The sequence below is a fragment of the Festucalex cinctus genome, chromosome 7 (assembly GCF_051991245.1).
Source record: "Festucalex cinctus isolate MCC-2025b chromosome 7, RoL_Fcin_1.0, whole genome shotgun sequence".
Classification (NCBI taxonomy): Eukaryota; Metazoa; Chordata; class Actinopteri; order Syngnathiformes; family Syngnathidae; genus Festucalex; species Festucalex cinctus.
Genome location: NC_135417.1, coordinates 9,518,998 through 9,543,429, shown reverse-complemented (window position 1 = coordinate 9,543,429; position 24,432 = coordinate 9,518,998). Strand labels below are relative to the sequence as shown.

The 24,432-nt window shown below is 36.8% G+C and overlaps 2 protein-coding genes across 5 annotated transcripts; both read left to right on the top strand.

Annotated features, from left to right (window-relative positions):
* The first annotated feature begins 146 nt into the window (after positions 1-146).
* Positions 147-5,131, top strand: LOC144021792 (neuronal growth regulator 1-like). 4 transcript variants are annotated; one of them, XR_013284179.1, is made up of 8 exons: positions 1,073-1,726; positions 1,803-1,964; positions 2,037-2,180; positions 2,754-2,987; positions 3,067-3,102; positions 3,311-4,247; positions 4,617-4,684; positions 4,783-4,818. XR_013284179.1 is itself a non-coding variant. In XM_077525930.1 (8 exons), exons 1-8 carry the CDS (start codon positions 1,699-1,701, stop codon positions 4,856-4,858), a joined length of 885 nt encoding a protein of 294 aa, XP_077382056.1. In that variant the 5' UTR covers positions 1,073-1,698; the 3' UTR covers positions 4,859-5,131. The 4 variants fall into 4 exon arrangements, 2 of the variants coding, with proteins under 2 accessions (XP_077382055.1, XP_077382056.1); XM_077525930.1 differs by having other exon boundaries at positions 3,311-3,447; positions 4,783-5,131; XM_077525929.1 differs by adding an exon at positions 147-360 and having other exon boundaries at positions 1,674-1,726; positions 3,311-5,131.
* A 1,278-nt stretch (positions 5,132-6,409) lies between these two features.
* Positions 6,410-23,973, top strand: cd4-1 (CD4-1 molecule). The gene is made up of 11 exons (XM_077525926.1): positions 6,410-6,453; positions 8,790-8,894; positions 12,228-12,285; positions 12,356-12,517; positions 12,593-12,745; positions 13,893-14,138; positions 15,189-15,575; positions 17,823-18,190; positions 18,261-18,310; positions 18,446-18,494; positions 23,380-23,973. The coding sequence occupies exons 3-10, from the start codon at positions 12,234-12,236 to the stop codon at positions 18,474-18,476; spliced, it is 1,449 nt and encodes a 482-aa protein (XP_077382052.1). The 5' UTR covers positions 6,410-6,453; positions 8,790-8,894; positions 12,228-12,233; the 3' UTR covers positions 18,477-18,494; positions 23,380-23,973.
* Positions 23,974-24,432: the final 459 nt, after the last annotated feature.

Genomic DNA, 24,432 nt, shown 5'->3' with positions numbered 1-24,432 from the left:
TTAATATTGTTTTTGTACATTATATTCCGTTTGTGTCCTCGCTGCCATTTCCCTTCATCCACTTTTGGATGAGCGTTTTCGATTTGCCGTCATCCAATGGAGTGATGTGTGAATGAGGTGGAGACATTATTACATATTTAAGATGAAGATGTGTGCACAATCTCAGCTCTGTTATTTATAAAAGCACGAAAAGCAAAGCCGCAGGTTTTTTTTTTTTTTTCTTCCTCCTCTGTGGTGGAAGTTGCGCTACAACTTTGCAACTTTATTGTGTGCGTCTTTTCAAGTTTCTCCTCCTACAGTGTTTGACATCTTCACCAAGATTTGTGTTTTGATTGAGAATATAAATTCCTCAAAATTCCGGTAAGTATTGATAAACGAAGAGGTATAATTGGGCCACTGAAAACGATAGTGGTCTGACTCCATTTTGGTGGCTTTGCTGTAGTTGTCTCATTGTTTCAAATTTGATCTTGTTTTGGTGCACTTACATCGTAAGAGTTGAAACAATTCAAATGTACAGCATTAAAAATGTCACGCTTGGTTTTTTAACTATAACTTTGTGCCTAAAATATATTGGCTATAAAATGATAGTTTTGCTAATGTCACCTGAGTCTGATTTGAGGTTTAATTCGTATTCATTTTTCTTTATTTAGCAGCAATTATCTCTTTGACAGTTGTTTTTATTTTCAAATGATGTTTTTATATTTTCAATATTTCATTTACAAATACATTTTCAGAGTGCCCTTTGATGACACTTGGTCACCTTAAAAAACAAATACACATTTTATGCACAGTCAAATATGTTTATGGTAATTATTTTTTATTTTTTATTTTTTACTTACCAGTAAGTGTTTTTTTGGGGGGGGTTTAATAAAATGTATTTAGATCATAAAGAGAAGAAAATCAGATAAATAATGCAACAGTAGGTATAGTTGATAAAATTAATGATTAATTCATAGTATTTTTAATATTCTCTGCATGTTCCAAAACAAAAATAAATGGTTTATAAACAGAGCAAATTTTCTTTATCATACAGTATTTTAATACAATAATTTTTTTGTGTGTGATTTTGCTAAGATCTATTTGGTAATGGTATATTTTATGTATTTATCTCATAGTTGTTGTATTTAATTAAAAAAACATTCCTGTTGTTTTTCTATTTAGCACATTTTATTAAAAGGCACGTTGAGGCACAATGTTACTTTAGAAAAAAAAAAATCCTTAAAGTTGAAGTTCAGATGATGTTCTTAATTCATGTGTATTCTAATAATTGTGGTTCTATTTTCACTTTGAAAATATTTAAAGGTCTTCAGCTCACAAAAATGTAAAACAAAAGCAAAAAAAAACCCATTAAAATAATGACATATTATGAATACAGTAGTACCGATGGTTGCACCTTTATGCAGGATGATAAAATGTAACAGTATTTTAATTTGGACACTTAAACGTCCCAGGAAAAAACACAGAATGAAAATATGACACATTTTCCAGTGACATCTAAAATGTACCAGCATTTTTTATTTATTTTTTATACGAGAACAAGAGAGGAAGGAAGTGAAAAGAAGCTGGGTGGTTTTGGAATCGGCTTGTTTTATCTCACGTCTGTGTCTCTCCGTCTGTCACATCTATCCTGGATTTAAAACTATTACACTTGAACTTTTTAAACATTTTCTTAGAATTTTTCGAGTGACATTTTTCCTGATGAAGACCATCATGTGGCTTCCGCTGGGTAAGTTCATCTAAGATGATCGGCAACATTTAGTCATGCATTCTGCTGATATTTGTGTTATATGTTCTTCCCACAGTGCTTGGCACTCTGCAGGCCGCAGGCGAGCTGGTCCACACCAAAGCGGGCCAGAGGGTCGTCATCACGTGCGGCCTCGGCAACTTTGCGACCAAACTGGAGTGGCGTCACGGCAAACTTCTGCTCTTCAGGGTCACCGGCAGTACTCGCATGCCGCACAAAGGTACGACAAAAAAAAAACTCACTAATCCAATCAATTGTGAATTCATCCTGAGTTTGTATTGTCTCCTGCCAGGCCCCAAGAGTAACATCGCATCGAGAGCAAGCTTAAGGCAGGAGACGAATTTGGAGATCGCTGCGGTGGAGGAAGGCGACGCCGGCGAGTTCACGTGCTTGGTGGACAATATGGAGAAAGTACACACGCTTGTGGTCGTCTCTGGTGAGCACTGAACTGCACACAAATTTATTTGTCAGTTTATTAACACTTGGCATTTTCTAAAAACAACAAACTATGTAATATTTATGGTTTAGTGCTGTCACTATCAAATATTTTTTAGAGTAGAATAATCGGCTAATCAGATTAATTTCAAGTTTGCATTAAAGTGTAATTCAAAAGCGTTCTTAATTAATTTTAATTACCCTAGATAATGTTCAACTATTGGATGGTGATGCACGTTTAAGTTTATGTCTGATTGGTCAAATTCAGATAAAAGCAAAAAATTCCACATGAAAATGATTGCATGTCTTTGCGATGTGCATATTGCATGAGCCATTATCGTGATATCGATATTTTTTCGATATATTGCCCAGCCCTATTTATAACTTTTTCATATAATTTAAATTAAAATAGTTAATAGTTAACGTGAAATTGATACTATATATAAAAAAAAAACTGTGGACAAGAATTTGCACTCAAGCATCTAAATGATTGTGCAACCTATCCAAAATATAAATAAAGAATATCTGGTGTACCTAAGTAAATGAATTGCATTTTTCTCTGTCATGTTGCCAGTGTCGGTGGACCCTACGGGTGACCTGTGGCCGGGCAGCGTGGCTACGTTGCAGTGTCGCGTAGCCGGGCTGGCTCCGAACCCGCGGGTGCAGTGGAGTAGGCCCGGCGACAGTCGTCGATGGGACGGAATCGCTCGCCTTGACCCGGTGGAGGCGTCCCATGCTGGGACGTGGCAATGTGTCTTCAAACATGAAGGGGCGCCTTACACAGAGGAAATGGAGATTGGCATTCAAAGTAGGGCGTCAAAACTGAGATGACAGTTTATACTCAAAAATATATATATATTTTTTAATTTATTTTTTCCCCCTGTCAGACATTTCCGTGACAACTGGCTCCCCAAGTGCAGAAGGTAATTTGAAATTCAGCTCTTTTTTTTATTTATGTGATATTTTTTTTCGTAACAAGGCTTCAAGACATAGCATTAAAATGTCTTAACTCAATCTTTCAAGTGAAATGTTAACCTATGGATAAAAAAACAAAAAACAAAACAAAACTGAGTGCCGCAGTAACATTGCACAATCATGATAGCGGAACCAACAAAAAAGTGATTTTTGCAGGTTCTCCTTCCCCTATCCCCAGCCAGGTGGGGCATCCCAAGCTGGGCTTTTGGCTGGTGGCCATCGGTGGCAGCCTGACGGTGCTCCTGCTGCTTATCTTGGTGCTGATTTTGTCCTGCCACATCAGAAGAAAGAAGGTAAAAAAAAACAAAAAAACTGAAACATGTCCAACCAACCCGCCAGTGTTTTTGTCCAAATGGATAGCATTCTTGTTCAGATGGAGACGTGATTGGTTGACTGTTGGAAAGATGAGATGTCACGTGTTCTTACCCTTAGCCATCTTGTTTCCTTTTAGAAACATGACCTCAGCCATTTTATAAAATAGTAGTTAAAATGAATAGGGTACTTGTTCAGAGATTATTATTATTTTTTTTTTGGAGGCCGGACATCTCGTCAGCAGTCAGTCAGATACTTAAAATGATTCATTAAAAGAAAATCATATATCAGTCCATGGTAGTGAATGGCTGGATTCCAAGTGACGACTAAAAACGTCCATGGCAGTGAATGAGTTGAATTTGTGCTGTGATAAAAAACATCTCAAATCATCTTTTTCTGTGTTGAAATTTGTTTTGTTTTTTCTGCAAGACCTCCCGACGCGCTGAAGAAGAAAAATCCAGAAAAAAAACAAGAGAGAAAGAAAATCGATGACATGAATGCAAATAAGATCAATACAATATATACAAAGAATAAGTTCAAGTATAATTTTACAATATTTTAATATATCAAAACATACAGTAGTAACATAAATTGAATATAAAAATTAAGTAGTTTGTTCATCATGCTTTACTGAGTATGTGTGTACACCTCGGCCAATAGGAGGCAGCTTATTACATAGAAATAATGCAAATAGATTTGATGACGAACCACAGAAGACCCTCACGACACGACGCTGCTGTAATATTAGTCGTTTTACACAGAGGATAAAGAATATGTACCTGTGAGTATGCGCTGGCTGCATGTTTTGCTACCATTTTTTGTTCAAATATAACTACCACGGTATTGATGCTAGTTTTGCTGGCCTGCCTATGACTTTTCCCGGTTATGTGTTAGCATTAAGCTAGCGTACATTTTATGGTAAGTTGCATTTTATTTATTTTTTACTTGCTCATGATGTGCTGCCTGTTAAGTTTGCTGCCATGAAAAATGTGTAACCGAATCTTCTCTGTGTGAAATTTCTGCTCGACTTACTGCAAGTTTAAAGAAAATAGATTAGGAGTCACTACAAAGTCGTGTTGAAAGGTGACATCACAAAAAGGAGTGAGCGTTGCAAAGAAAGTTCAATAATCCTTTTTGTTTTGAACTTCAGAAAAGATTCCTGCAGATGAAGAACGTCAGAAAAGCGACGAACGGCCGCCAATACTGCCAGTGTCGCTGGTATTTCATCTCCCTCTTATCCCCTCTGCGCTCGCGACGCTCATTCGGCAGCCGCCGCTGTGCTAATTAGTGCAAAAACCTCCTCGTCTTTATCACAGCCCGACAGCTGCTGTGGCGCCACGGCGGACGGCGACGACGTCGAAGAAGAAGCCGCCCGCCCTCCCGACGCGCTGAAGAAGAAAAATCCAGAAAAAAAAATGAGAGAAAGAAAATCGATGACATGAATGCAAATAAGATCAATACAATATATACAAAGAATAAGTTCAAGTATAATTTTAAATGCAAGCTGCCTTATTGCATTTCATCTCCAAGATCTGCATTTCTTTTTTTTTTTCTGTTCTAAATTTCGAATGAAGGTGAAAAGTTGCACATCAGTAGTTTTTTACATCATCTGTAAATATGACTTTGTACATAAAAGTTTTCAATAAATGCTGTTTGGTGACTTGACTACACACTGTATTGTATTGGATGACATCTGTATTTCCCCACAACTGGTGCAGTTAGTCACAACAACACAGGTGCACTCGCAAAAAAAGAAAACCACCAAAGCAGCCGAAATATGAATCGAAAGATGTGCGTAAAAGGGAGGAGAGGAAAACTATAAATGACAGTCACCGCTTCCATTTTTGTTGAAATTTTGGATTATTTGGACATAATTATGGCAAAAATGGCTTCATGTATCTTAAATGAGTTTTATTTATTTATTATTATTATTATTTTTTAAGTTAATCATAGAAGAGGTCAATACGTAAAGTTAAAAAAATATATTTTAATGTATATTTTATATATAATGTAATTATTTGGGCATAATTATGGCAAAAATTGCTTTGTGTATCTTAAATGCGTTTTTATTTTTTTATTTTATTTTTTTTTTTTTAAATCACAGAAGAGGTCAAGACGTCAAGTTGATCCAAAAGTTAGTTTTCAAAATTTCTATTTTATATATTTGAGCCAATGTTAATCGTATTTTAATTTTTGTTTCATATATTACAGAATGTATTATGTATACAATATTAAGTTGATAAATTATTTTTTATGTTTTAAATATTGTATATATATTATATGTAATTTTCTATCGGAAAAAAATGGTAAAAAAATTTGATCAAATTCACATTTTATATGTAATGTAATGTATTTTATATATTTGAGCCAATGTTAATTTTATTTTATTTTTTTAAGTTACATTTTTTTTTAAATATCTGTTTCATATATTACAGAATGTATTATGTACACAATATTAAGTTGATACAGCATTAATAATTTGATTTGTTTTAAATATTGTATCTATATTATATGTAATTGTCTTTTACATAAGAATAAAATGATAAAACAATTTTATCTAATTCATAAGGAATTAGATATGTATATAAATGATACCAGTCATTGTTTTCGTTATTTATTTTTTAATTATTGTTGATGAACTTAAACAACAAATTTCCAGAAATGCACATTTTATTTAATATATTCGAACTTTTACTTGTAACATTAAAAAGGGGGTATTTAACTCACAAAATGTTGTAGAAAAAAAAAAAGTCATATCTACGTATAATCTACTGTATCTATCAAATGTAGTGCTTGTGCAATCCCCTGAGGAACTGATAGCTGTCTTTGACTTCCTGTGCGTGTCAATGTTGGTGTGTTTACGTAGGAGACACCTGCATGCGTTCCCTCAGAACTGCAAGGATCACTTTTCACACTCAAGTTGGGGCAGGAGGCGGGCTACAACCTGGACGGATCACCCTGCCAATCACAGCACTGACCTACATACAGTAAGTGTTCTAATATACTCGGAATAATCAATTAGTTTGAACTAGAAGGAACAGTTATTCAACTCAAACTTACAAACTTTTGGCTCCAATGCTTTTGAAATGCAACGCTAGGTCAGAAATGTGGGACTTTTTTCATTTTACCATGGTGTTTATTAAATATTGCGCACAAGTAGTACACATTTAAAAAAAATAAACAACTGTGAAAATTAATTAAAATTAGCTAAATAAAAAAAAAATAAAAAAAAAATAAAATAAAAACTAACTAAAATGAAAATTCCAAAACTATCATACAATCAGGCCTAGTTTGGACTTAGTCAAAACGACAACAAAAAAAACCCGCCATATGATGAAATTTGCATGACAAGCACGTTTGCTTCTCTTTAGAGATCCTCTCGCCCAATAGTTCACTCTTCTGTTATATAAATGGGGGCGTTTTTCATTCCAAACAACAGGATTTCTTTTTCACGGCTTCATAACGACCTGAATTAATCCGCGCGCGCGACACTAATGAACACGCCGCGTTTGTGTGTTCGCGCTCATGTTCGTACCTGGGGTGTCGTCGCATTAGCGCAAATCATCCGGCAGCACAAAGTGGCGTCGGATGATGTGATTTTCGACAACAAAATCATCTCGCGCGTACGCAGCGGGCCGACGCAGCGTGAAAATAGACCATCAAGTCATTTCGGTGACATTTGCCAAATGAGAGGCAATCACGATGCCGCCGCTGCCCCTTTTGTTCCTCGTGGGAATTTACTAGCATTTACAGAAGATGGACACAAAAAAAAATGCAATGTATTTCGTAGCAAATGGGCAGAAAGTTCGGTTTTATTGTAATAAAATTGTGAACGTCGGCAGGACATACAAAACTGCCAAAATGAAAGATAAATAAATGACTAAATAAATAAAGAAAGAAAGAAAAATAAATGTCTAAAAGTCAAAATAAAAACGGATATAAAAAAAATATAATTCAAAAATTAAATACAAATGTGTTTATTTATGTATACTGTATATACATTTTTTGTTGTTTTTATTTCCATTTATATTTATTTTTTTCTTGTGGGAATTCAGTCGGATTTTGGACAAAAAACTGCAATGTAATTAGTAGGAAAGGGGCAGAAAGTTCATTTTTATTGTAATAAAAATGTGAACGTTGTCAGGAAAACTACCAAAATAAAAATAAATAAATGACTAAATAGATAAATAAATAAATGGCGAAAAGGCAAAAATAAAATCGGAGATAAAAAAAATATAATTTAAAAATTAAATACAAATGTATTTATTTATATTATATATTCATGTTTTGTTTTTATTTCCATTTATATACATTTTTTTTAATTTAATTTTCGAATTATATATTTTTTATATCTGTTTTTATTTGTACTTTTAGTCATTATTTATTTATTTATTTATTTATTTTGAATTTTGACAGTTTTGGTCCTCCATACAGGACTTTAATTAGTACGTAGAAAAGGGGCAGAAATGTAGTTTTTATTGTAATAAAAATGTAAACGTCTTCGGGGCATACAAAACTGACAAAATTAAAAATAAATAAATGTCTAAATAAATAAAACAACAAAATAAATAAATGAATAAATAACATTGAAAATAAAAAATTATATAAATGTTTTGTTTTTATTTCCATTTATATTTATTTCTTTGGGTTTAATTTTTTAATTATATATATTTTTTATATCTGTTTTTATTTTCACTTTTAGTCATTTATTTATATATTTAGTCATTTATTTATTATGAATTTTGGCAATTTTGGTCCTCCATACTGGACTGCGAACCTCATACTGTGACAGAGAGCGACTGGAAGAGTCACAGAAAGGCGTAGAAGTGGACCCTTTTTTTTTTTTGTCTTTTTAAATGTAGGAGCTACATTTTCACTTCCTTTTTTTTATTTTTTTATTTTTTTTTGTCATACTGAACTCATCTCCTGGCCTGGATCCCCCCATCCCATATTTCAACAGTGACCCAGTAGCAATATAATAATTCACTTTATCACTTTCAAGTACATCCCTCTAGGAAAATGTGATCTAGGCAGTATAATGATGTGATTAAGGGAGACATAATTTGGCAAATATGCAAATGAGGCTGCAAGATGCCAGCTAATGAATCCTGTGAGGGGATGTGGTCGTGCCACTCTTTTTTTATTTTTATTTTATTTTTTTACTATATTTACATACCGTTTATAGCACTCACACTTTTTGCCCTCAAGTTTATACTATTACATTATTTTTTTATGTAATTAATATTATTCTATTTGTGTCATAATGAGTGGTTAATATTGTGATGCGGTTGTTTAATTAGTGATGGTGTGCTTGTGTTTGCAGGCCAATCAAATGAGTGCGTGTTGAGGGAGGCGACCACAACACCAGTCAAAAGACGTTCTGTCATAACTTTTCAGCACTTCTATAACAGAATCATCATCTACAACTGTAAGTACAGCAAACAATTGAACATGCTTCTTTACAGACATTACATTAGAACAATGTGAAGTTTGTCACAGTTGGAATAACCAAAATGTTTTTTAAATCATTCCGTAATGGTTCATACACGAGAATCTCGTTAGTCCAAATTGTATTTTTAATGGTAAAATATCATTGTTATGATATGATTTCTCAAATGTACTGTTTTATGAGGAAAAATATGTACAAAATAGTAATATTTCTTGATTAAGATGTCGAATTATGGTTTATTTATTTGTATTCCTGAAGTGTAATCTGATTTTTAATAGCTGAATGTAGTGCTTGATTGTTTTTTTTTGTTGCCGTAATTTTGGCTATCGAAAAAAAAAAGTGTCATTAAGTTTGAAATGATCATTTTTGTTTGAAAAATGGCGCAAAACCCACAAAAATAGAAAGTGTCCGTATTTGGTTGGGCTCTTTAATCGTTTTTCACACATTTGGGCACTAAATTTGTTAGCTATCAAATTATTCAAATATAATAAGTAATCATATAATACTGTCATATTATTTTTTGACCAGCTTGATTGTCATTTATTGTTTACCTTATATGAATTAATATTATTTCTCTCCTTGGTAATCATCTGGTTTTTGGAAGGATCTTTTTTCATTTTTCATTTTTTATTGTTTAACAAAATATTGTTTTATATTATTAAATACAATTCTGCACATTTTAAATGATTAGTATTCAAGTACATTAGCAGTACATAATCGTTATCTTAGCATACTTGTCATTTTTTAGTGTTTTCAGGAAAAAATCCAAAGTCATAATAATAATATTTTTTATCACGCATGGTTGTATTTTTTATTGATATTGCGAAGTGAAAATGGCTTAGACGATTATGCTAATAGGCTAATAATATAGCACATATTATTTGATATAAAATGAGTTAGTCATTAGCGGAGCATGTTGAAGGCCAGATAAAATTTCATATAAAAAAAAAAATGTATAGCATGTGCCAATACAAGCTGAAAATAGATGGTTACCTTAATTCCCCCAACCACCTTTTGCAAAGTAACATCCCAGCATGCATCAAGAGAATAATGACAAGCAGTAGTCATGCTGGCTTTTCAAATGCCTTCCCATTATCACAAACATTGCTCCACAGTGTTGTTGTTGTTTTTGTTGTTTTTGCCGTGTCGCATGCTAAAACGCACACGCGCGCATCCCAAGGGAGATGATTGACAGTTTTGTTTGCCAAAATGAACCGATACTCCACGGTACCAGTAACATCAAACCAATTGATACCTGGTGTAACATTTGATATGTATGGGGTGCAGTAGAATTAAATGAAAATGTATCAATTTGATTCGGTTCGTGAAATCAAAATTAATTTTACATTTTTTGTTACTTCCGATCACAAAGTAAAAAATACTCAGGTAGATTTTTTTAGGTATCACTATTTAACTTGAGAACTTTTTATGATGACTTTTAACTAGAGATGGCCCGATTATCGGCCGGGTCGATTATGTGTGCCAAAATCGTGACGGAAGTGTATTGCATTCAATTGAAGAAAAAACAAAAAATCCTATTTTTCTGACATTTTTTTTCTGTTTTTTTTGTGTTTTTTTTCCTGAATATTTTTATTCTGTTTTACTGAATATTTTTTTATGACAGAAAAAAAATATTCAGAAAAACAGGGGGAAAAATAGTCAGAAAACAGGGGAAAATATTATTCAGAAATACAGAAAAAAATTATTTAAAAAAAAACAGAAAGAAAAATTATTTAAAAAAAAAAACTGAGCACCAACTTCTGTTTTTCAGAGTAATTTTTATTAGTTATTTTTTTTTATCTCTGAACTCCAAGTGACTTTCAGACCACTGACCTGTACACATGACTGGATAGCCGATAGCCCATACACGCTTGTGCAAGCCGTTGTGCAAGTCACAGGGCGGCCATGTTGTTACTCCCACCTCGTAAGCTGACTACTGTATAAACTATACGGTAAACGTACCGATGAGACATATGCAGCTCGTAGGCAGTTAGTATAAGGCCGGACATTTTAGTTATTTTGAAATTTCGGAACTCTTAACAACTGCCACTGATAGAAGAGAAATTTCGAAAGGTAGCTTGAAGCGCAGCCTCCTCGCGCTGTGGTTTGTTTTCGAGCGAGGGAGAGATCCGTCTTTCTTGGAAGAGACGAGGTGTGGGAGGAAACGCCAGAGCGGCGAAATCGGGATAAGAATCGTGACTAAATCAAGGCCCGCCGCAACCCTCGACGAACGAACGCTGGCGTCGAATGCCGCCGCGGGACGCCCACTTGCCGCTGTCGACGGCTTTTCATCTCCGCTTCAGCGCCGCAAATCTGAGACCACCACAAAGGCGCCACTTCCTGCTTCACACGCGTCTTCTCCTTCTTTCTATTTTTGCACAAAAACAAGAAATATGACGTATTTAGTAAATTAAAGAAAGTGTTTGTTTTTTTTCAAATATAAGAAAACAAGTATAATAGTAGGAAAAAAAAAACTTTAATTTTTTTTTAGCACCACTGACACTTTTCATGACTGTAGAGTGTGATACAAAATCGTTAAAATTAAAAAAAATATATATTTAATGATGTCATTAATGTACTGCATTGTGCTTTAAAAAAAAAAAAAATCATATTACTTTTTTGGGGGTGCATGAATGGATTAATGGCGTTTCGGAAAATTTAATGAATCATCCAACTCGAGCTAACAATTAGCATCGAAGTGGCTGCGTTGTTAAATATATAAAATTTTCAATCGTAATTAATCGCATGTCTTCAATAGTTAACTCGCGATTAATCGCAAATTTCATATCTGTTCTAAATGTTCAATAAAATATATTTTTTAAAGTTCTCATACACTTGCTAACATAAAAGTGTAAAAAAAAATGTTAAACTAATAGAAATACGGCTGCATATTTTTGTCATTGATAACAGTAATTTCATAATAATTCATAATATTGAGTTCAAATTAAAAAGATGTACAGTACTATATAAAAAAAACCTGGTGTGATATTGATTTGTGTTGGTCATTTTTTTGCCACTAGATGGCCTAATTGCATTTGCAAGACGCTGGTGACGGCTCAAATCCATTTTTCTCTTCATATTAAGAGCTATCTAATCTTTAATATGAAGTCACTTGTGAAATTCTGCACACTTTTTAAAATTGCACACTTTTAAAATTGTAAAATACAACTTGACCCCAGTCTCCACGCTGTAAAAAATCTGCAAAACAGTGAGGCCGCAAAAGATGAACCCGCGAGAAACAACACTCACACGCGTTTCTTCTTTATCCTCTGCGAAGAACGACTAATGCGTGTTTTCCTTTCTGTTTTCCAGGCCAGCATGAAGGTCGTCGTACAGATGCTGGTCATGGCTGCCCTCATGTGGACTGCAAGTAGGTTCTGGCCGAAATCCTTCACCTCCACACTTCCTGTATTAACCGTCTTTTGAGTTGCTGACCACAGGCTGTGAGGAGGCGGTCTACGTCAAAGAGGGAGACGCGGTCACTCTGCGGCTGGATGGGCTCAACCCGACGAGCAAGTACTTGTACTGGGCCCACAGTCAACTCCAACCAGGCTGGCTGGCCTCGTTGCACCCTATGAACCACGACTGGACCGTCACTCAAGGTGCGATCGTGTTGCCGTCAGGTGTGACACTTCGTCCTCAAATTTGTTATCCTGATGATGTGTCTTTGCTTCCAGATGAGCGCTGGGCAAACAGGTTGTCCTTATCCAAAGACGCGCTGCGCATCAAAAACGTCACACCGGTCGACTTTGGCACGGTGGTCTTTTCCACAATCGTTCATAATAATAATATCACGCCAATGAAGAGCTTTAGAATCTCCAAAATCACAGGTGGGCAAAAATAAGGGATGTTTGATTCCATTTTTTTCCTCCTTCTTCTTCTTCAAAATACCAAAACAGTACTACAAGTATTCATTCGATTCGATTCGTATCACGATTCACAGGTCACGATTCGATTCGATACCGATTAATCCCGATACGAATTTATAAGTCGATTGTTGCGATTTTTTTCATTCAAATTTAGAAAATACTAATCAGTAAGCTTGTAGAGTGTAAGATTTATATGAAAATGTATTATTTATTTATGGCGGCACGGTAGTCGAGTGGTTAGCACGTCCGCTTCCCAGTTCTGAGGTCTCCGGTTCGAGTCCAGGCTCGGACCTTCCTGGGTGGAGTTTGCATGTTCTCCCCGTGCCCGCGTGGGTCTTCTCCGGGTACTCCGGTCTCCTCCCACATTCCAAAGACATGCATGGCAGGTTAATTGGGCGTTCCGAATTGTCCCTAGGTGTGCGTGAGTGTGGATGGTTGTTCGTCTCTGTGTGCCCTGCGATTGGTTGGCAACCAGTCCAGGGTGTCCCCCGCCTACTGCCCAGAGCCAGCTGAGATAGGCGCCAGCAGCCCCCGCGACCCTTGTGAGGAATAAGCGGTCAAGAAAATGGATGGATGGATGTATTATTTATTTATCTGAAATTTCATTCTTATAGAGGTTGTAATCTGTTTCATGTTTGAACAGCATTAAAATAAAATATTAAGGCTTAATGTTCCGTTCATATAACATTCTTCCATGCTCAAGGTGTGAATCCTAACCCAAAGTCAGACGTTTTGTTGAATATTTTTCCATTAAAAATGGAAGTTTAAAAATCGATTCACACACACACACAAAAAAAAAAAAAAAAAAAAAAAAGGCAATGATGATAAGACGTTGAATCGGTAAGACTACAGAATGAACAATTCTGAGCTCTTAAAATAAAATAAAAAAAAATAAATAAAAAAAATCGATTTTTTTTAATCGATTCGAGAATCGCGCGATGTAGTATCGCGATATATCGCCGAATCGATTTTTTTTAACACCCCTATTGGTTACCCAGTCAGTGAGTTCACAGCCAAACGTTTTGCTTCCAAATTGAAAACCAACAGACCACGACATTTTTCAGACGTATATCTGAAAGAGTGACCGCAAATCTCTTCCTTTCTCAAGTGTCTGCCAACTCGAAACACTCTCCCCTGCTGACCCGCGAAGCCGTGATGTTCTCCTGCCGCGCGGACACGCCTCCGGGTCACCGCCAGCCCGCCATATACTGGTTGAATCCGGCGGGCGAGAGGTTTCCTCAGAGCGGAGGGCAACTCCAAGTGGTTGTCACGGGGCGAGACAACGGTCGCTGGAGCTGCGTTGTCGTGAAGGACGGCGGGGAGGACAGAGCCTCAATCTTCATCACCGTTATTGGTCAGTCACCGAAAAACAAAAAGACCTAAATTGGGTCAAAAAGGGAGCGACCCAAATTTATTAAAACACAAGTTAACACAACTTTTTGGCTTGGGTCAAAACAATATTTTTCCCCTCACACACAAAAACAAAAATTTACTGGTACTTCTTTTGTACAAAACATGTTTGGGTTATTTATTTAACCCAAATTTTTGGGATTAATAAAATCTTCCAATATTGTGTTGTATTGGGTTTTGGGTGGGCTATTGTTGTTTATTTAACACATTTTTTTATATAAAAAAAAAAAATAATCCTCCAATATTGTGTTATTTGGGGTTTTGGGTGGGTTGTTGTGGATTACTTATTAACCCAAAATATTGTGTTCAATAACCCAAAATATTTTGTTTTGGGTGGGTTGTTGTGGATTATTTATTAATCCAAAATATTGGTTTCAATAACCCAAAATATTTTGTTTTGGGTGGGTTGTTGTGGATTACTTATTAATCCAAAATATTGTGTTCAATAACCCAAAATATTTTGTTTTGGGTGGGTTGTTGTGGATTATTTATTAATCCAAAATATTGGTTTCAATAACCCAAAATATTTTGTTTTGGGTGGGTTGTTGTGGATTTCTTATTAATCCAAAATATTGGTTTCAATAACCCAAAATGTTTTATTTTGGGTGGGTTTTTGTGGATTATTTATTAGCCCAAAATATTGGCTTAAATAACCCGAAATATTGGGTTAAATAAATAACCCACAACTACCCAGCCAATACCCCAAACAACCCAATATTGAGGGGGGTTTTTTTTACCCAAAAAATGGAGTTGAGAACGTTTTTTTTGTTTTGTTTTGTTTTTTTTAGTTTTGTGGATTCGTTTTTCGACCCAACCTTTTGGCCTTTTGGGTTCAATGAATCACCCCCAACATTGGGTCAAAAATGGTTAATTCATTTGACCAAACTTTTTGAATTCAATGAATAACTCAGAAACTTGAATTGGTCCCTTTTCAATCCAACAGTTTTTAGAGAGTCCTGAAAGTGCTTTCCTTCTCTCTGCCTGATTTTTCCAGACCTCTCACCAGCTCCCGAGTATCCCGTGTACACCTCAGAGCGATCGTCTCTCAGCATCCGCTGCCCTTTCGCCGGCAACGTCTCCTGGGAACAATTCCAGTCCCGGGGCATCCTGAAAGTCCGCTGGCAGTACGGTTTTAAACGACTTGGCCATCATATCATCATAGACAAAGAGACATTCTTGACATTCTCCCCGACGAAAGCCGTACAGGGCTGGAGGTCCAACACCAGCAGGGGAAGCGGTTTTGTGGCAGAGTTCGAAGCGAGCAGCTTGGTTTTAAGCAAAAAACATTGGCGAGCCGAAGACAGGGGACATTACATGTGCAGCTTCAAATTTAGCGACCGCACCTTCCTGGATCGGGTCATCAGTGTTGACGTGCTACAGAGTAAGTCCAGACAAACAACTTTATACACGTTGACGTGTGTCAAATGCTGATTTGTTTTCCCTCAATGAATTTATTTGAAAATGTCCATTTAAATAAAACTTGCTAAGACAGAGTATGCATTTTACAGAGATAAATGCAGAAAAATACCTGTCCAATTCGGTTGGAAACAAAAAAAAAGGCTATTTAATGGGAAAATAAAATAAAATAGGAGTTATTTTGGCTTGACCAGAACAAAGCCAAAGCCAAAGCCAAAACCCAGACCTAAGTCTTGGTCCAACTTTTTGAGGGTCACCTAAAAGAGGGCTTTGACACCCTTTGCAACCTGAAACATTTGGAGGGCTCAATTGAATATTATCATAATTAACTCATTTGCTCCCCAAAACGTATAAATACGTTCTATTTTAAACATTACCATGCTCTCAAAGACGTATTTATAGGTTTTTATGTTTTTGTTGTTGTTGTTGTTTTTGGTTTTTTTAATGCTAGAGCATACAGAAGGCTTTGATGCAGCCTCTGAACTGGAAAGAATGCTTGAAGCAATGGTTAAAAACGGCCAGCAGGTGGCAGCAGAGTATAAGAGATCAACCAGTGCCATGTTGCAGAAAGCCGTTTCCCCCACTGCTTTAAACAGATTTGTGAATAATGTTGAAACTTAACGATATTCTAATGCTAATTGCTGCAAAACTGAAACAGTTTTTAGAGCTTTTTTATGTTTTTATAGCAATAGAACACAATATTCTGTGGGCCTGGCAAAATTTGTCAAAATCCAGTAAAACAGCCAGGTGCGAAGGGGGTTGCTTCAATGAAAATGGTTGCCAGTGAAGAGTTAATAATCATGATCATATGATCGCAAATAATAATGATTTATTCCTTCTTTTTTTTTGCTATTTTTAGTAGTAAAAATCAATTTCAAAAGATAACGGGGTTACATATTTTCACAGTGTCATATGTAATAATTCAACTCAACTCAAGTTTATTTTTAGCGCTTTCAAACATAAGAAAATGCAAAAACTATAAGACAATAATAATCTTAAAACATTCCAATAACTGTAAAACAGCATCTTCCTTGTAATGCTAAAAATACATTAGAAAAAAATAATTAGGTGGCTTATATATTCACAACAACACAAAGTATAAACAATGACAATATAATCATAATAATCATAATAATCACAATGATACCAATGGAAATTAGTATCATCATTGGTGTTAATTTATTATAATTATTCATGTTCATTGACATAATTATTATTGAATGTGTTAATGCTTTGCATAAATGTTAGTATTAATTATAGATACTATAAATGGAGTAGTGAACTCAACCAAATTAAATTATATATAAAATTAAAATACAGTATTAGGTTTAAGAAACGAAATCATTTTTTTTCTCTCTGTTTTGGCCGTTATTATTATTATGTTTTTTTTAAAGATATTTTCCGAACATGTGAATTGGCAACAGGAGAGTTGTTGTACTTTCACGTTTCCCCGGTGTGATTTTTACTGCGGATGAAAACTCAGCGCAGCCCCATTCGTTTTAATGGGATCGCACAGCAGAGGGGGCAACGCAATCTGTTTTTTTTTTTTAATTGTTTAATTTTGTGAGATGGGAATTTGTCATCTGAAAAGATGTTCGCAATATCGTACTCATTTGCTTTTACTGTGGAATATTTCGCTTGAAAGAGGCAAAATATTAGAAACGGAAATGGTTACTTTTGTTGATGCAGCTCTTGAACGTGTTTGCATTGCGATGGTGTCACAGAGATGTCATAGTTTTGGAGTTATTCATTTCAGTTAGTTTTTTCTTTTATGATGCAATCAAAGGTAGCAAAGCCCCACCCCTACACATTTGGAAAGCTCTGAATGTCCTCCATAGAGCACAAAAGGAGTTAATTCAATCGTATGCACTGGGGTGGGAGATATTCAGGTTTAAAAAGGTCCACTACAGAGGACAAATTTGAATTGCTGGTAGTCAGGAGGATACATCAAGTTATTTTACACGGATTTTATTTAGTGTAATAGATTCATTTATTGCTTGTGTTTGTTAGAAAAAAAAAAATACATGTTGAATCACTCACCAAGCATGATCACATACTGTATAAGGAGCGAGGGGTAAGGGAGGAGAAGCGGCAGTAAAACAGTCCAAAAATACAGATGGGTTTGAAGATATAAGATACCTCAATATTTTTGTTTTGTTTTGTTCTTGGTGGCTTTAAAGTAACCATTAAGTCTTTCTATCCATCCGCCCAGTTGTCTCCTCTGCCGGATCGGCGCTTGTCCGCGGCCGGAGCGTCAACCTGACCTGCAGCCTGGGCAGGGAGTTGCCCCGAGACCACCGGCTGAAGTGGCGTCCGCCCGAGCGCTCGGCCGCACGATTTCTGCTCGGCTCGGGGCTGGGGGACCCCGCCCGAATCGTCATCCCGGGAGCGGGCCCGGATGACGGCGGCAGGTGGCGTTGCGAGCTGTGGCGCAACGGCACCAGGCTGACGTCGGCTGAAATCGCCCTGACCGTCGTCGACCCGCGCTTGAGCACGGGGATGATCGTGAGCCTCGGCGGCGCCGCCGTCGCCATCGCCGTCCTCCTCCTGCTCATTTGCGTCACCTGGAGACACAGACAGGTACGGAAAATAATGATTCCTTGTCACTTTTTTTTGCATATTGATAATAATTTCCGTGTGTATGGCTCAGCGGAAGACAAGACGCCGCCGACGACGACTTCGCGTCTGCCACTGCAAACAGTACGTAGCAACAAGCGCTCGCTGTGGCCGTGACACGAGTAACGCCCGCTCCCCAGGGGCGCGCCAAGCTGAATAATATATGCAGTAGTTTCTTCAAAGAAAGTCTCTTTCATATTTTTCCCGTCTCTGTTGCAGACCCAAGCCCAAAGGATTCTACATACGATGACAGCGTTTCCAAAATAAGGTGAAGTGTGAGTCACGTAGCGCGCCGATGCTAACACTTGGGACTGTAATGTAACCTAATGCATGACAGCGTTGTATGCAAACAAACACTTTTTTTTTTTTTTTTTTTTTTGTTACGAATAAACATACATACATGCATGCTTTTGGATCATGACCATTTTCTTGGTTCGGATTTATCCCTCCATCTATTTTCTTGTCCTCTTTAGGTGAGCTAAGTGCAGGGCATGCACCCTGGTGAAAAATGTAGGGGCCTAAACATGATCCCTGAAAAATCACTCAGTAGAAAAATGGGAAGAAATTAGCTCCCGTACAAAATAAAAATTTCTCTCATAACAGGCCACATGAAAAAGTCTTAGGGGCCCATGTTTGAACTTAGTCAGACATTTTGGTTTGATGCAGCTCAGGGAGGGAGGGGAGGGGGGCAATAACTTGTTTTTATTCTTCAATTTTATGGATGTACTCCAGCATCCTTCCACATTCGAAAAATATGTTTGTTTGTGTTTTTTTTTGGTTCATTTTAGTTGCAAAGGGAGATTTTACTTCCTGGTTTTTAAGAGTGTTTCCAAATTTGAGGTCAATAATAATTCAGCTGTCAGCTTGAGCCAGGTGCATAGCAAAAGAATGTGTGGACCTCAGGTTTGAAAATTGTGTTTACACATTTTGACAGCTGAATTTTTGTATTCAAATCATTCAGATGTCGAGATATGTGGCCTTGGGTTTGAAAATTGTGTTCACACATTCTGACAGCTGAATTATTCGATTTTTTTTTTTGAAAATTCAAATTCAGCTGTCAGAATGTGTGACCTCGGATTTAAAAACTGTGTTCCGGCAGCGTCTCATTTGGGTGAATCTCCAAGTACGATCCTTGGAATTTGTCCAAAATGGCTGCTTCAAACCAAAACATTCGACTTCCTGTTGAATTTTGAGGTCCTTGAGACTTTTTTTTTTTTTTTGTGCGTCCCGTTGTGGTAGCTGTCCACCCAATTTTGCCGAGTCAGTATACACTTGGCGAGTTTTCAGGCATGTTGAGGCCCCCCAAAAAGTGATTCGTTAACCAAATTCCTCTCTAGCCAAATGACGGTAAAGTAAAACAGTTCCTGCACTCCATTTGATGCAGCTGCCACAATGATCACTTCTGACACGCACGACAGATGCTCACACTGTTGCTTCAGCAGACCGTCATCACTTTTCTTCCCTTTTCTTGTACTTGTGGCGTAAAGATTGCTCTTTAAAGTCAAAATCTTCGACAAGGCCCTGTTACTTCACCTTTTGTGACTCTCATCTGCCGTGATGCAACACGGGGCAATCTGACAGCCAATCAGGCAGAAAGGAATCACATCGAGCCAATTAGCGGGCTGGAAGGAACATCTACAAACCCCCCCTCCTCGTTTGGGAGTCTGACAACACCTTCTCAAGTTGTACTAAGGATGACGCATGTGTCTCATAAGACCGTCCGTACCAAAACTCATTTTTAACAATAAATTGGGCTATGGGCCTCAATTTATCAACATTTGGCTGCAGATTGTATTTCCTGGAGAAATATTACTACTGTACTTGAAAGTTGTTACGGAGATTTTAGACTCGCGCAACTTCCAAAGTTGTTAATTTTCAGTACAGTTTTCCCTTATGAAATAATAAGCAAGAGCAGATTTTTGCAAGGAGAGAAAGAAGGTGTATGCGAGGCGGGCAAGCCGTGATGAGATATGAGGCAAACAGACAGACCACCAACTAATCAAGTTAAGTTAACATCAGGTTTTTTGCAAGTGGGTGTGCAAATAAAGTTGATGGTAAACAATCTAAAAGGTGCGACGATGAATCGCCAACTCATCAATTTTGATCATGGATTCACCATTTTTCATTCAAAATGGTCCCAAATGCAAGCGGTCACTCTCAAACGTGTATCATGTTGACCGCATTGAGTGAGTGTCTCCATTGTGAGCCACTTAAAATGTGCTTTTGTTCTCAGCACTTGACGGAACGGCGGCGCGTGGGCGCGTATGCGAGCAAGACGTGTCGTGCTAATTAAATGGAATTGCCTCAAGTGCAATCAACTGGATTTGTACTGCAGCCCACCTTTAGTATTGCACAAGGAAATGCGCGGTGATGCGTACAGCGTTAATGTTTATTGCGATCTTGTACGCTCCACCTCCATCACGACCTGACTTTTATTTATTGAGTTAATAATCCAGATAGACGACCTCGTTATTGTTTGAGCTGCGCTGTTGTGTTGAGCAGAAGTTGGGAGGACTGCATTTCACAACATGCAAAAGGTTTTATTGTCAATGAGAGAAAAGCAGTGAGGTGAAGAAGAATTAGTGGAAATAATCATTAATGGCAGTATAATGCGCTTTACAGACCTATCCATGTTTCTTTTATTGGGCAAGTCAAGTGTTTCCCCCCTTGAATTCTGCCCAGCAACAAGTGACCACTGAGTTGAGTGTGGATGATTCGGGTGGCATTTAATAAACTCTCAGTTAATGCTTTTATCCAATCCATCCATTTTCAAAAGCGCTCGCAAAGGAAGCGCGAGAGCAGTTGTGACCTAAATTTCGATGGACAGCAGAGGGCGGTGTTGCTCAAAATGGCCGCCCCGTGAGATGGATACAAATTGAGCTTAATCTGTGGACAGTATTTGTTTACGGTACTTAACGAAAGAAATATTAATCAGAATACAGTGTTTAGACTAGTGGTGGCACATAAAACACATTCTTGCTCACATAACATTTAGGGTGAAGTTAAATGGGACAGTCCTGGTTTTGAGCCTTTTTTTTTTCTTTTCTTTTTTTAACCCCAAATCGTGGCGGAATTCGCCAGCTTTATTATTTTTGCCTCACATTAGCACAAGTCCGTCCAGGTGTCTGTTTTTTTTTAAAATTTTTTATTTTTTTTAAAGTCCCGTTAGCAAACTACTTGTTTGGTCAATGTCACGTGTATGTCAATCATACAATAAACCAATTAAAAAAGGAATTTGAATTTAACTGTCAAATTCCTTCCTTATTACGTTCACATTCACGTCCCTGCGGAACTAGAACTACTTCCTGCTTCCGTGTCTAAGAATAATAAAAAAATGTAGTCAGACCGAATGTGAACTGAACGTTTCTTGTGGCGCATTCCAATGTTATGTGTCAGCCGGGATATTAGCACGTTAGCTTGTTTAGCGCTGTTGAAGTCTCAGGCAGTTAGCCAAGATAACATTTAGCATTAGCTAACCGCCAGTCACCAGACTGATGAGCGATTAAATTTGTGATTAATAGTTCCTTGTGATAAATTATTGCATATGTATTTGATTTTCAGCTAAATAGTAGTGTCCTGGATTTAATTTTGAAAGTCTGGCCAACCTAGATAAAGATAAAAATTGGAAAATTATCCAAACTTTGTTGTGTATCACCAGCACAGTAATCTAGTGGTTAGCATGTCTCAAAAAATCGTACCTGAAATTAGCTTAAAATTGTATTTTTCCCACACTTCTGCACATATCCTGAAGTCCCGTCCGCCATCCGCCTCATATCATGAATACACATTTTCAAAAGAATCAAATGATCATGTGGCCGTATTTGCTCCATATCAATTCTTTTGCAATGCAGTGGTGTAAATGTGGTGAAGAGATTTTGGCCTTGTCGCCAATGTTGACAAATGCCTTCAATATTGCAGTGCAATAAAAAAAAAAAAAAAAAAAATCCACATCGTTATGCAGACCTGCACTCAAATGCGATTTCTTCCCATGAAATAGCTTCTGTAAGTATAACTAATGTATATATGCTATATTATTATTGCCTCTAACCAGTAGACACATAAAACATTTTGGAGGGGGGCACAGATTGAAATAAAGTACTGAAAGAATCTATAAATGCATTTCCCCCCCCGGGATCAATAAGTATATGCATTATGCATGCACTATTATCGTACAAGAAAAGCAGGCATACAAAAAAAGCAATAAACAACACTTAACCTGCGTTTTTAATAAAATAACTCTCTTTAAGGAAAATCACCTTCTGTATTTTTTTTTTTTATGTGTTTAATAAGTCTGTATAATATACTGGATGAGTTACGCATTATTGAACCAAATGAAATTTCCACCATATTGTATTTTATTGAGATGGGCCTGTACATATTGTCTTTTTCCCCCCTATTTAACTTGGACCAAGATTGCATTTAATCCAGTGCCGTTCAACTCATTTCATTGAGCTTGTTCTAGTTGACTTTGCGTGAAAGTTCACACCTTGCACTGCTCACCTTGCATACCACCACCCGCACTCTCCATTCCAGCTGTTTGATTGACCTCGTCATTCCAAGAAAGACATTAAAAACTCAGTTTAGTGGAAAGTATTGAAACTTTTTCTTAATTAATGAAAGCGGCCATTATATATTAGGGCCGGATATCGATTCAAATTTCCTCAATTCGATTCGCTTCCATTCAATCCGATATTGATTCATTACGGAACAACAATTCTTCTTAAATATCAAAGACATGATAAAAACATTAAATTTTTAACTAAATTTTTCCGGAGGCAGTAACTGGTTATAAGCAGTAGCAAGGATGAGATGAAAATATTTTCATAATTTAAATTCAATCATTGTAAATATAAATTAAAAAGATTGTCTTAAAGTGTAATAACGCAGGTCTTTCATAAATGTAAGAAAAATACTTTTAAATTCAACAGTTAAAAAAAAAAAAAAAAGTAAGATACAAAAAAATGTGGCCTGAATTAATCAATGAATTCGGTATCGATTATTTAATTATTTTTTAAATCTAGCCCTATTATATATGGCAGTAATGGCACTTTATGTACACAAGCTAACAGTTAGCATCCATACTGTGTTGTGTTGTTAACCTTTATCCTCTGCGAAGAATGAAATGATCAAATATTGTGTTTTTCTCTCCGCAGCCCAGTAAAAGATTAAACACGGCGACTGGACAGCTCTCACGCTGTGACTTGCTCACGTTTAACCAAACTCCCCAGGACCGACTTGACTCTTTGCCCCCCCACCCCCCCCCGTCTGCACCGATATCATCTTCCTCCTGGCAGGCTAAACGCTCCCTTACACAAGCGCACTCTCTTCCTCGACAAGTCGGAGTCCATTTCGCTCCCTTGCTGATTATTCCGGCTTTTTTATTTCCGCGCCGGCGTGATATCGGGCACCTATAATTGGCCATAAAAATCATTAAAAAAAAAAAAGAAGATAAAGAGTCCAGAGAGGGTCATGTAATAGAAGGGAGGGGAAAGCAGCAAAAGTCCATAATTGTGAAATATTTTCCCCTGCAGGGCCAACAGACTCTTTGTTGAGGACTCTCGCTCGTTTAAAAGAAAACACCGAGCGGGTGCCGGCTTGATCTATCGCCGACTACGCTCGCACACACACAGCAGCATTACTTGTTTTGTTCAATGGGGTTCAGCTCTTTGTGTTCCTGTGCTGTGTACTCAGATTCATCTTCCCATAGAACAATAAAGACAAACAAGTACTTGGTTTCTTCATTGCAATTTAATGTCTGACAGTTTATTTGACAAGTCTTTACTTTTGAATGGGTTTTACTTATAGAACAAATACATATGACTTGACCCTGGATGTTTTTATTGGTCCAACTGGTTACACTGAAATGTTGATGATGACTGATATTTCCTCACAGGTACTAAAACGTTTGGTTGGGTTGGTTTATCTTTTGAGTAATTTCGCAAATCATGATGGCTAGCCTGCTAGCTGACATCAGCGATATATAACGCGGCAGGATTTTTTTTTCTGTCCTTTCGGTATGAAATTATTTTTAACTGAATTTCGCTAATTCATATTAAAAAATAATAATAGAAGTGACCACACGACAATGACAAAATCTTCAACCTAATGCGCTTGTAGCATGTAGCATGGTGCGCTATCCATTTTTGCCACCCGGAAATGTGTGTGACGTCACGGTGAAATTGAAGCAGCTAGTACAGCATCCAGTA